The sequence below is a fragment of the Pezoporus flaviventris genome, unplaced genomic scaffold (assembly GCF_033815535.1).
Source record: "Pezoporus flaviventris isolate CSIRO_AGI_PZ_B2104156 unplaced genomic scaffold, CSIRO_AGI_Pfla_v1 ptg000071l, whole genome shotgun sequence".
Taxonomy (NCBI): Eukaryota; Metazoa; Chordata; class Aves; order Psittaciformes; family Psittacidae; genus Pezoporus; species Pezoporus flaviventris.
In genome coordinates, this window is record NW_026892619.1 from 2,266,852 (window position 1) to 2,279,123 (window position 12,272).

Consider the following 12,272-nt stretch of genomic DNA (forward strand, 5'->3'; position numbering starts at 1 on the left):
ATTACTGGCCAAGTGCTTCTGGTCTGTAGCTGAGGGCTCTGCAGAAGGATGAGGAGAAGCCCTTCTTGATGGAGGAAGGCAGAAATGCAGCACATAATTTGAAGCACAGGCACAGAGGAGAGGGCAGGGTCAGTGGAGCTTCACTCCCAAGCAGCCGGCGTAAGGCAGAACTTCGTCCCTTCTTTCCCTTCTGGTGCCTTCCAGCATCACTGCCTCCCCTTGTTAGTTTTCTCCAACAACGATGAAGGCAAAACACTCTCATAGGTAATAAGAGGTAGGTTTGTAATAGGTGGGATGGTGAGTTCTTGGCTTCTTGCTTTCCCTGCTTGTAGCCCCAGGTAACAACCTGACCTTAGGTGCGGTGTCCGTCACCCTCAGCTTGCTTTGATCCCTAGGGAGGGAGGGTGGATCCCACACCTTTACAGCCAGTGCTTTTCTTGTGCTTGTCTCCTAGTGCACAAGGGAAGGGTTGAAATCCCACTTAAGAGCAGCTTATTCCTCCTGAGTTTCCCCAGTTCAGTTGAATTCAGTCTCTGGAACACACAAACCTCTTCCTTAGCAAGGCAGCTTTCTGTCAGCCTTTTCTTTTTTCTCCATTTCCTCTTTTGTTCATTCCCCCATTATATGCATTAGAGGTGTTCATTTGCTTGGTTTTATTTTCTCCTTTATGGAATCATGGGTAGTTTCATTGCAACTCATCTCTTTCTGTTTGTTTCGTATAGGGCTGGTAGTGCAGGATCATTCAGACCCCCTGTTCAGTTCATATGCCTATAAGTCCCACTACCTACTGAATGAGTCAAATCGTGCTGAGTTGATGAAATTACCTATGATTCCTCCTCCTTCGTCAGCTTCCAAAAAGAAATGTGAGAAAGGTAACCAAAATAGTTTCTTTCTCTTTAATTTTCTTTTGCTTTTTCCTATTATTTCTCTCCCAACTCCACCCGAGGAATGTCTGCTTGTCAAGCACCACTTATTGCTTTCCAGTGAACTTCACTCATTGATTATTGTGAGCCTGTGTTCATGTTGTTGGCCATTTTGATTTCGTTTTTGATTCCAAAAGGGCTTAAAATAATTGCTGTCACTAAATTCTCCTTGGAAGAGGGACAATCCCTTTCTATCTGCCCTAGGCTGCTCCAGCTTGCAGGGAGCTGTTGACACTGAATGTGAACGGGAGGCAAATGGAGCTTGATGTTGTGGCAGTTCAGTGCTTACCCAGGATGATGAGAAACAGCTTCTTAAATTGGTTTTAGGTATGGAAGAAGAGGAGGGGTGTTCTGTTTCCGACCTTCCAGGTCGCTTGTGCAGAGCCTGAGGGAAGAAAGGGGCTTTCAGGTGGAATGAGGGTGGGAACCGTGGCTGGAGGATGGCCCAAGTTGGAGTTAGTGAGGTTTTGCCTGTGCATGTGTCCATTCACCCCTGGGCTTCATATCCCACCTCTGCTACACTGGGACCACCGGTGCTCCTTCCCCTCCCTCAGGATGGGTGCTTGATCCCTGAAGTGAATCATAGGATCGTGGAATGGTTTGGGTTGGAAAGGACCTTGTCCTGTCCCTATATCCCTTACATCCCAAAGCCCCTCTCCAGCTTTCCTGCAGCTCCTTCAGGCACTGGAGCTGCTCTCAGGTCTCCCCTTAAGGAGCCTTCTCTTCTCCAGGCTGCCCCAGCCCAGCTCTCTCAGCCTGGCTCCAGAGCAGAGCTGCTCCGTGGCCTCCTTTGGCCTCACTCCAACAGCTCCACATCCCTCTTGGATACCTCATGGAGACGCTGGGGCATCCTGGAGCACCTCTGCGAGCACAACTCTTGTCTGGATGAAACAGATGCAATACTTTATTCCCCATAGAAGTTGGGTTCCCTGAGGGTGTTCAGACTTGGTGCCCCATTACCCACGCTGCAGCTAGGTTATTTCAGACACTGCCAGATCCCTGTCAGTAGTTCCTGGAATTCCTGAAAACACAAATTATTTTGAGCCCTCTGCTTAGCTTGAGCAATATCTCACTAATGCATCCCGAGAGCAACGGGTTGGGGTTTTACTCTTGCTTAGCATTGGAAGTCTTGTGTTTGGTTTTGTTTGGTTTTTGCATCCCTTGGCATTTTCCCATCTCGGATATAACGTTGCAGTGATTTACATCGGGTCCGTATTTCCTCTGAAGCAACCATTTGCAAAAGGCTCTTCTAAAAGCAACAATCCTCTCTGATGGGTTTGGGAAGCTCTGGAAAATCCCTAGGGTTCGGATTTGCTTGTTCTTAGCAGAGGAAATACAGGATTGCTCATGCAAGTGGTTTGTTTAAGGAATGCTTTTTGTGACATGCACCAAGCGATGCGATGATGCTGCTGGAAGTCTATAGGTGGCCAAGATTTTCTGGTAACTGTTTGAAAGTTGCTATTCCCACTTCTTTGGAGCTTGTGGTGGAAGATTCCTTGACATACCCTCAAGTCTCTCCCAGGTTTTTCCATCTGGGATGTGAAAACTTGTTACGGAAAATTATATCCCTCTAAAAAGATTATGTATTTATTATACTTACATATAGAAAATATTACTGTATGGGTCATGTATCGTTGTTGGATGAGCTGCTCTGTTAGTTTAGAGATGAGCTGGGCCTCTCCACGTTCAATCCAGCTGCCCAAATAGAACCCAGCCAAGTCAGTGCAAACCGGAGGAGTCAATGTGAATCGCTGCGCCTTTGGGCACCAGAGGAGCTTTAGGGGCAGCTCGTGGGGTCTCATCCTGTGTTAGGTGCTCTGCTCCTAGTGGAAAACTTCCCTTTTTGGGGGAGGGGGGGAATTGCCACTGCAGTTCTCTTGGAATGCCCTTGGTACAGAAAAGCATTGCTCAACCTATAGGCTGCGGGGTTCGATGCGCACTGACTGGTGGCTGGGGCTCAGTCCTAACAATGTTGATTGGAAAAGGGTTTCTCTTCACCAATTGGGGGGGTTCCCATTGCTTTGGCCATCACCAAAGAAATAAAGCAAAGGTTGGGCCATCACCAAAGACGTGGAAGCCATCGGCGCTGCTCTGGGATGCAGCGCTTCCCTTGGGAATGCTGGCTTCAGAAACAGCTGCCTTTTTGGTGTATCTGTGCTGCAGGTGAGAGCCACAGCTCGCCCATCACTCACTGCCCAGGCCTTTTGAACCAACATTGTTACTTCGGACTTGATCCCTTTCTCTTGCCATGTTTTCCTGTGGGACACATGGGAATGTGGAGTGGATGATTCCAAAGGAGTGTCGGGGAGGGGGGAGCAAATCCTCACTTCTATAAACCAAGCAGGCTTTCTTTGTTTAAAGGTGGAAAGCTGTTGTGCTGTGAGTCCTGCCCAGCTTCCTTTCACCCCGAGTGTCTCAACATAGAAATGCCAGAGGGATGCTGGAATTGCAATGACTGTAAAGCTGGCAAGAAGCTACGGTACAAGCAGATCGTTTGGGTCAAGCTTGGGAATTACAGGCAAGTCATTAACGCTTTGGATGGCTTTAGTGTGCCATAGAATTCCAGGAAGATGACTCACATCAGCTCAGTCCTTCTAAACAACAACTAGAAATAGAGGAATTCATCTGCTTTGTGTTGGATATCGATGTCAGCTTGACGTGACATTCTCCCTCTTATTCCAGGCACTGATGGACACTTGGTTGTGCTTATGTTTGCTCTATAGAGTGTAATAGTGATGTGGAGAACCAGGGGCTGTCTTTAGAAGGAGGATGTCGTGGCTTGTGTTGGCTGTTAGTCACCCCCAGGAACACAAGCACTTTATGGGTGATCTTAGAAACCCACCCCGATGCCAGCTTTCCCAAAGTCTGGAGTAAGACCTTGTCTCGTGTCATGCATGGTGCTCGGAGCCTCGAATTCCTTCCTTTAGGAAAACTGGCTTTGATTTCTCAGCCCAACCTCGCAGAGATGGTTCAGAGAACTGAGGTGCTTCTTTCTCTTTGTGCTTTGCAGGTGGTGGCCAGCAGAGATCTGCAATCCCAGGTCTGTGCCTCTCAACATACAGGGCCTCAAACATGATATCGGGGACTTCCCAGTATTTTTCTTTGGTTCACATGACTACTATTGGGTACACCAGGGCAGAGTTTTCCCTTATGTTGAAGGAGATAAAAGCTTTGCTGAGGGGCAAACTAGTATTAACAAGACCTTCAAGAAAGGTAAAATCAAACAAAGTTTATAGTGGTTTATGACAAAAATTCCACGTGTTTGTGTCTCCATCCACCACTTAACCTGCATGGGAATATTCTGTGACTAGTGTTCTGTGTTCACCTCCAATGCAAGCGTTCTGTAGCTCCCTTGACTGCAGATAGAACTTGTTTCTTTAAGTGCCTACCCATTGTGTGTCGTTGTGGGCAAGTGCAATTCTTCCCCAGGCTGGGAGATGTGTAGATGGAGCTGGGGCTCTGCTGCATGGGATCATTGTTGGGTAGCCGTACTGCAAAGTACCTGATGATAGATTCATGATGTACTGCAATAACTCATTCTTAGCTTGTTGGGGTTTGTTTATGGAGCTCTGTTCCTAGCTTTTAAGAAGAGAAATGAACATACATACGTGTATTGATGTGGTTAACAGCTGCTGGTGCTAATGGCTTTCTATTTTGAACTCCCTTGCACAGCACTTGAAGAAGCAGCAAAGCGCTTCCAGGAACTGAAAGCACAAAGAGAAAGCAAAGAGGCATTAGAAATTGAAAGGAATTCAAGGAAACCTCCGCCATATAAACACATTAAAGTGAGTTGGCTTCTTTCTTTTCCTCCTTTCCGTGTGTGCCAGGGTAAGCTGGGTCTTTAAATCAATATTTGGAGGTACTCAAAGCATTGTGTGTGACAATTCCAGCATAAGGAAATTCCAAGAAATCATTTTGCTCTTCCTTTCAATGCTCTTTTGTTCTAACTTATTATGGCAGAGTGCTCATGAAAGAGCATTTATGGTTGAAGAACAGCGTCACCTGAGGTAGAAACTGGCTGGTTGTGAGCTTGTCTTGCGTCTTGGCTACTGATGTGTACCAACCTCTGTTAACACAGCCCTCAGGGCTAGCAAGGGTGCCAACTGCTCACCCTGCCCCTTTGCCAGCAGCTTTGGACACACAGGACTTGATGTTGTCCCTTTAATGGTTTTAGTTGGAAGGAATCCCAGCGATGTACTTGATAAACTTGGCGTGCACTGATCTCCTCAAGCAGTGATTTCACTGAGGGAAGACTCAGGCTTTGCTGTCTGGACTCATATGAGTTTTGGTGGTCTTCACTTAAATCCCTTACTGCTGGCTTCCCTGAACAGTGTGTGTCCCTAGTTAAGTTCATGGTTGAGTGACAGGTAGTGGACAACCAGCCACTGGAATCATCTCCCTAGGGAAGTGGATTCCCTAGCACTGGACACAGTTAAGATTCAGCTGGTCAGGGTCCTGGGACATCTGGTCTCAGTCATGCTTTGCCCAGAAAGGTTGGACCAGATGATCCTTCAGCTCCTTTCCAATGGAGCAGTTGCATCCATGCTCTTTGTGCATTGCCTTCATCATCAGTTCCTTTTCCCCTTTGCTCCGCAGTCCAACAAGGTGATAGGGAAGGTGCAGATCCAGGTGGCTGACCTGTCAGAGATCCCTCGCTGTAACTGCAAGCCCTCGGATGAGAACCCCTGTGGCCTGGAATCGGAGTGTTTGAACAGGATGCTGCAGTACGAGTGCCATCCCCAAGTGTGCCCTGCGGGAGAGCGGTGCCAGAACCAGTGTTTCACCAAAAGACTCTACCCTGATGCTGAAATCATCAAAACTGATCGCCGGGGATGGGGCCTCAGGACAAAAAGGAGCATTAAAAAGGTAGAATTACAAAGGACAAAGGCAGCCTTGTCCTCAATTGAAGATGAGGACATCCAGGAGAGCTGGAAAGTGCAGAAAAGGCAGAGAGATCCTGAACTGATTCTTTCCCCATTAGAACCAACGTGGTGCTGAGCTGTACGCACAGGCGGCGTGTAGGATAACCCACAGTGCAATGTCAGGATGAAAGCTTTGTGGATAGTCATTTAAACTGTGAATGTGGTGCTTTTATCTATTTTTACAAGGATTTATCTCCTTAGCTTTAAAGTGTAGTTCACAGTCTCTAGAAATGTGAGATAGAAGGATTATTATGCTGCTGTTCTCATTTTGAGCAGAATTATTGCTTAGACTCACGTCTGCCTACGAGAGGGTTAAATTGCCATGCTTCTTGTGATGACTGTAGTATGTGGGCTGCATCAAAAGGAGCGTGACCAGCAGGTCGAAGGAGGTGATCCTGCCCCTCTGCTCTGCTCTCATGAGACCTCACGTGCAGCACTGTGCATGGAACTATTGGAACAAGTCCAGAGGAGGCCACAAGGATGATTAGGGCCTGGAGCAGCTCCAGGCTGAGGAAGTTGGGGCTGTTCAGCCTGGAGAAGAGAAGGTTGCGTGGAGACCTCATAGCAGCCTTCCAGTATCTGAAGGGGGCCTATAGGGATGCTGGGGAGGGACTCTTCATTAGGGACTGTAGTGACAGGACAAGGGGTAACGGGTTCAAACTGAAACAGGGGAAGTTTAGACTGGATCTAAGGAGGAAATTCTTCACTGTTAGGGTGGTGAGGCACTGGAATGGGTTGCCCATGGAGGTTGTGAATGCTCCATCCCTGGCAGTGTTCAAGGCCAGGTTGGACGAGGCCTTGGGTGAGATGGTTTAGTGTGAGGTGTCCCTGCCCATGGCAGCGGGGTTGGAACTGGATGATCTTAAGGTCCTTTCCAACCTTAACCATTCTATGATTCTATGAAATGCTTTTCTTCCTGTGCTGCTTCCCTTTAGGATAGGAAGGAGATGAGAAACCCGTGCTTAACTTGTTTGCCTTCCCTTCCAGGGTGAATTTGTGAATGAATATGTTGGTGAGCTGATAGACGAGGAGGAGTGCAGACTGCGCATCAAGCGCGCGCACGAGAACAGCGTGACCAACTTCTATATGTTAACTGTAACAAAGGTACACGTCACACCTCGTTCAGTGTGAGCTGTTGAGGGTTGAAACTTGGGGCAAAATGCTGGCAGAAGCATTGTTCCATGTTTGCTCCTACCCTCCTATCCACACCTCAGTGTTTCCCTTTAATGCAGTGGGTGAGGAGGTGAAACAGAGAACCTGTGTCTCAGGTTGTGCCTATTTCACATTGTAGCATCAATATTCAGGCTGTCTTTCATTAACTCTTAAGGGAGAACTTAGCACTTAGAAGCAGTATATGAAATAAGCGTATTTTTGCTGCCTGGGCCATTAGTAATCACTTGTTTCACCTTTTTCTTTGTAATTACTTGACCATGTCTGTGTCTTTTTTGCTCTGAAGGACCGGATCATAGATGCTGGCCCAAAGGGGAATTACTCTCGGTTTATGAACCATAGTTGTAATCCAAACTGTGAAACACAGAAGTGGACAGTGAACGGGGACATTAGAGTTGGACTGTTTGCTCTTTGTGACATTCCTGCAGGTAAGAAGATGCTCTGTTCTGCACATATACTTCTGTCTCCATGGCTGTAACTGGCTGTGGTGGTTTTCCCCTTAAATTCCATAATGCTTATAGGAACTTTGGCATTCATTGGAGCAAAGACAAGTATTTGAGTTCTGGGGATCTGTCGTTGGAGATTTTGAAGCTGAAAGCTGCCGTTAAAGCTGACTCCAGGCTTTGCTGCCAAGTACAGTGTTAGCTCTGGCCTGTAAACGCTTAGCACAGTACTGATCTTTCATCAGGATTTGTCTGGGGTGATGTTATCTTTCTATGCTCAGCGTTTCACCTGATCTCCCATTGTGCCTGGCTCTGTGTGATAGTGGAGTCGAGGAACTCCGTGCATTGTTTCCTTCCAAACACACTGCTGCTGGATCTCCAAGCTCAACCTGATGGATGCCTCCTGCCAAGCCTTGTCTTTCCTCAGCGGCTCTGTGGGTGAATTGTTTTCTCTTCATGTTTCAGGGATGGAGTTAACCTTCAATTACAACTTGGATTGCCTGGGCAATGGGAGGACCGAGTGTCACTGCGGGGCAGAGAACTGCAGTGGTTTCCTCGGGGTGCGTCCAAAGGTACGTGGATGGCAACTGAAGCTTCTCCTACCAGATCCAGTGAGAGCAGGGCAGGGAGGCTCTTGTTTGAGTTACTCTTTAGTTCAGGTTGGCCAAAGACGTGGTGAGTGCTCCATCCCTGGCAGTGTTCAGGGCCAGCCTTGGGTGACATGGCCTAGTGTGAGGCATCCCTGGCCCATGGCAGGGGGTTGGAACTGGATGATCTTAAGGTCATTTCCAACCCAAACTATTCTATGGTTCTATGATTCTAATACTTTCCACCCTTGACAGCCTCTAAAGGCACAGTAGTGCTGTTGTGGACTTCATGTACCAAACTGTGTTAATTCAGGCACACGTGGATGAGCATTTCTGGCTTCTGTAGCTTAAACTCTTATTTGGGGTGGATTTAATGTAGGCAGAGTGCATGCAAATAATAAGCCCAAGTGATTAATTGTAATGCAAGGGGTTTGTAAAGTGACTGTATGCTCTGATCTTTGTAATTGCCAGACAGCATTTGCAACAGCAAACGAAGAGAAGGTGAAGAATGCAAAGTTAAAGCAGAAGAAGAGGAAAATAAAAACAGAGCAGAAGCAGATGCATGAAGACAACTGCTTCCAGTGTGGAGACGGGGGAGAGCTAGTCATGTGTGACAAAAAGGACTGTCCCAAAGCATACCACCTCCTATGCCTTAACCTGACTCAACCCCCTTTTGGTAAGAGCAGTCCTGTGCTTTCCTGTTCAGCTTTCCTTCCTGCAGTGCCAGAGCTGAAATGCAGCATTCATTTAGGTTAAAAGCAGCTTATTGGCTTTGGCAGTGCTGCTTGGTTTTAGGCATACATCAGGTGGCAGTGTTCTGACATGATGAGCAGAGGTGTTGTAATACTTCATGTTCTCTCATGTGTTTAATTTGGCTACTGCTAAAGGGTGGCACGTCCCTTCTGTTTGATTTCTCCATGTTAAGGCAGAGTTCTCTGTAGCCAGGGTTCAGGTTATTCAGCAATACAACGTCTTAATCCCATGGCAGGATTTGGGAAAAGCCTTTATCTCTTTAATCTTCCTGATTCCAAAGACTTTGATGAAAATCATTGGAAGGCCAGATTAGTCTAGGATTAAATAATCCAAGCAGCTGCCACCAGTGAAGCTGAAGAAGCAGCAAGAAGCTTTTGATTTCCCTTTTTCCTATGCTCAGTGCACCTCTGCAGTCCGAGAGTTGAGCATATGGTCATAGAAAGACGTGTCTGAATGGTTTGGGGATCTGGGGCTTTTGTGCTCCAACGTATTTTTACCCAATTTATTCTTCTTTTAGCCATTTCTCACTTAGTTTCCAAAACTAATGCATTCAGGTTTCCATTGAACAGCTTAGTTTGGAGATGCCTCTCTGAGCAAGTCCAGGTCAGTAAGAGATGCTCACAAATCAAACCCAACTCCCCTTGCAAGGACGTTTGGTGTTTTGATGCCAGAGGAGGTTGAGCTCTCTTTGTTTTGAGCTCTGGTTAAGCCCATTTTGATGCTTTGAGCCAAGTGAGGCCTAAAAGATGCCCCGTGTCTGTTGGACACGAGGAGCAGAAGTGGCAACCGCAGTCAGAGCTGGTTTTCCAGTTTCGAAACGCGCTAATCCCAGCTTCCTGTCTGCCTCTCTTCCCTGCCCTTCCCGTCCTCAGGAAAGTGGGAATGTCCGTGGCATCAGTGCGACGTCTGTAGCAACCCCGCCGTTTCCTTCTGCGAGTTCTGCCCTCACTCCTTCTGCAAAGACCACGAGCAGGGAGCGCTGGTGCCGTCGGCGCTGGACGGCCGCCCCTGCTGCTCCGCGCACGACCCTAAGTCTCCCGTGGCCCCCGAGTACTGGAGCAAGATCAAGTGCAAATTGGAAGCACAGAACCCCGCTGAAGAAGCCAAGGAGTGAATTTGGTTACAAAGAGCCAAGAGAAGGGGACGGGCAGGCGATGAACTCAAAGAGACTGCTTGGACACGTTCAGTCTTTGGCATCGTCGTGCGCGGACTGGGATGGGGACCATTTCCTCCGAGCGAGCAGAAGCAGGCGGTGGTGGTTGGGTTTTTGTTGTTTGGTCTTTCTTTTAGCCTTGAATGTGCTACAGCAGCTCTTCCTGTGGGCAACCAGAGACGTCTTGGCCTTCAGAGGAGAAACCTTTTGACAGTGCAGAGAATATTCCGTTTCCAAGCTGTTCTCTTGAGTGTAGAAAAGCAAATCATAGCAGCGTATTTATTTATTTAATTTCTAAAGGGTGTTGGAAGATCTGGCTTTGCTCAGGCTTCGTGGCTTTAGAAACAAAGCAGCAAAGCCAAGGTCACTTCTGTGTGTAGTTTACAGCAAGGACAAAGCCGTCCCCGCTCTGTAGTGCTGAGGTGCCACACTGGCAGATGTGGGGTTCAGACCAGGTGACCCTGAAATGCCTCTATCCCAGTGTTTACTGCTATAAGGCATTTGGAGAAGGTAGGTTATGTTCACGTTAACCTCTGAATGTTGTTGTCAAGCTTTTCCAATGAGAAATGAGGTGGGGGACTTCTTGGAAGGGCTCTTAATGCCGGATCTGGCATTGGTGATGGAGGGCAGGAGTTGCATCTCCCTACTGGAGCTGTAAGTGGGTGCTTGCAGGCAGGTGGAAATGCAGAAGGAGCTTAATGGCACAATAGGCATTCCATTCTCCTGCCTAACCTTCCTAGTCAGGAGAGCCTCAGCCTGCGAGCACACTGAGAACTGAAGTCTTAATCCTGCCCATGGGAGCGCTGCCATTGACTTCTGTAGAGGGAGGAGGACAAATCCCTGCTCTGTGCGTAGGTATTTGTCACCTGCCAAGTCTGGGCTTGTTTCCCTGCAGTTGCATTCATGTGATTCCTTCCTGCTGCCTTCCCAACCTCCCATTAGCTTCAGATCCGAGGAGATTTGAGCCCGGAAGGAATCAGACCCATGTATGTGTTTGCTTTGATGGAATGCTTAGGTATTATTTTTGCTGAGAGAGCTTCTGGCTTTCATTTTTGTTAATGGAGCTAAGGAAAAATCTCAGCACTTCAATGAACAGGGTATTTTCCGCCTGGGTCACGGGCTGTGTTCACAGCAGCCAACGTGAGCCTCTTGAAACACTTCTCCCTTGCATCTCCTCTGTTGGAGAGGCTTATGAAGGGGCTGCTCCAGGAGGAGGTTCCTTTAAGAACCATTCTCTTTCATGTGCAAGGAGCCTGGAGAACTGCTTTCCCCTTTGGTGCACCCTTCAGCCAAGCACTGTGTGTGTGTCCCCTTGCCCTGGTACAGTTAGAGCCCACTTCTGACGTGGGTACTCGAGAATAAGGTATTGAAGATAAGGAATTCATATCAAGTGTTGCTGGCATCTGGCTGAGTGGAGCCTTTGGGTTAAGAGCTGTGTCTTTAGGAGAGCTCCAGAAACGTGGTGACTTCTCAGTTAAGCCAATCAAAGGCAGAAGAAGTACATGGGAGGTGGTGGAAGGTGTCTTGCCTCTGGCTGGTGATGTCTTAGCCCTCAGATGAGGGGTTGGAATCTCTTTGCGTGCAATTAGAAAGGACAGAATACACTACAGTGCCATTAACTGAGCCAGCAGCTCATCTCCTGAGCACCCATGGGTGCTTGGGGTGTACCTGGGCGGGGGGATTCAGTTATGGTGCAGAGGCTCCTGGGCTCTGCAAAGCACTTCATCTTGTGGTCCGTGCTACAGAGGACATCCGAAACACTAACGTTGCTTGAAAGCAGTGCTCTATTTTGGTACTTTTTACACCACAAAAAGCCCTTTGCAGAAAAGGCTTTTCTTTTTCTTCCTGTTTTTGGTGATAAATGTCTCTTTTTAGGCTCTTACTGGGGCTCTTTGCCCTTTTCAGCAGTGCCAGACGTAGCTCTTGCTGCAGTAGGGCCCAGTGTGTTTACTTCAGCTTATTTATTAGGCTTGATCATGTTCAGGTGATGTTCTCTTGGGAATACAGAGCGTGGCTATGGGGTGAGTGCAGTTTTCACTGTGTCAATGGTGTGAGGGCACCAGGACCCCCCTCTTGAGCGCTCCACATGGATGAGAGCTGTGGTCTATCCTTCACCTCGCAGGCCACACAGAGGTTCACAGAAGGCTTAAAAGCATGTCAAACGCTGTGAATTGAGGGTTGCTGCTGCTCCCGTGCCATGCACTCGAGGTCTTGGTTCATTTTGGTCTCAAACTCCTTACAGGTGCTTCTTTTTTCCACCAAAAAGCTAAGATTAAGGATAGCCAAAACCTGGAGCAACAGGAGACTGGTTTATAAGCTGG

General features: G+C 47.9%; 1 protein-coding gene across 8 annotated transcripts in view; it reads left to right on the plus strand.

Moving 5' to 3' along the window:
• The window catches only part of NSD3 (nuclear receptor binding SET domain protein 3), a 38,203-nt gene extending 26,155 nt beyond the window's left edge, over nucleotides 1-12,048 (plus strand). For 4 of the 8 annotated variants that reach the window (XM_061472452.1, XM_061472448.1, XM_061472450.1 and 1 more), the window contains 10 exons: nucleotides 723-872; nucleotides 3,285-3,441; nucleotides 3,934-4,136; nucleotides 4,596-4,708; nucleotides 5,520-5,789; nucleotides 6,833-6,949; nucleotides 7,302-7,443; nucleotides 7,924-8,030; nucleotides 8,517-8,721; nucleotides 9,671-12,048. In XM_061472452.1, the coding sequence (XP_061328436.1) occupies nucleotides 723-872; nucleotides 3,285-3,441; nucleotides 3,934-4,136; nucleotides 4,596-4,708; nucleotides 5,520-5,789; nucleotides 6,833-6,949; nucleotides 7,302-7,443; nucleotides 7,924-8,030; nucleotides 8,517-8,721; nucleotides 9,671-9,912 (1,706 nt within the window). In that variant the 3' untranslated portion in view covers nucleotides 9,913-12,048. Of the gene's footprint in view, nucleotides 1-722; nucleotides 873-3,267; nucleotides 3,442-3,933; nucleotides 4,137-4,595; nucleotides 4,709-5,519; nucleotides 5,790-6,832; nucleotides 6,950-7,301; nucleotides 7,444-7,923; nucleotides 8,031-8,516; nucleotides 8,722-9,670 lie in introns of those variants that run through there. The other 4 variants (XM_061472453.1, XM_061472454.1, XR_009746767.1 and 1 more) reach the window with 4 other exon arrangements.
• Nucleotides 12,049-12,272: the final 224 nt, after the last annotated feature.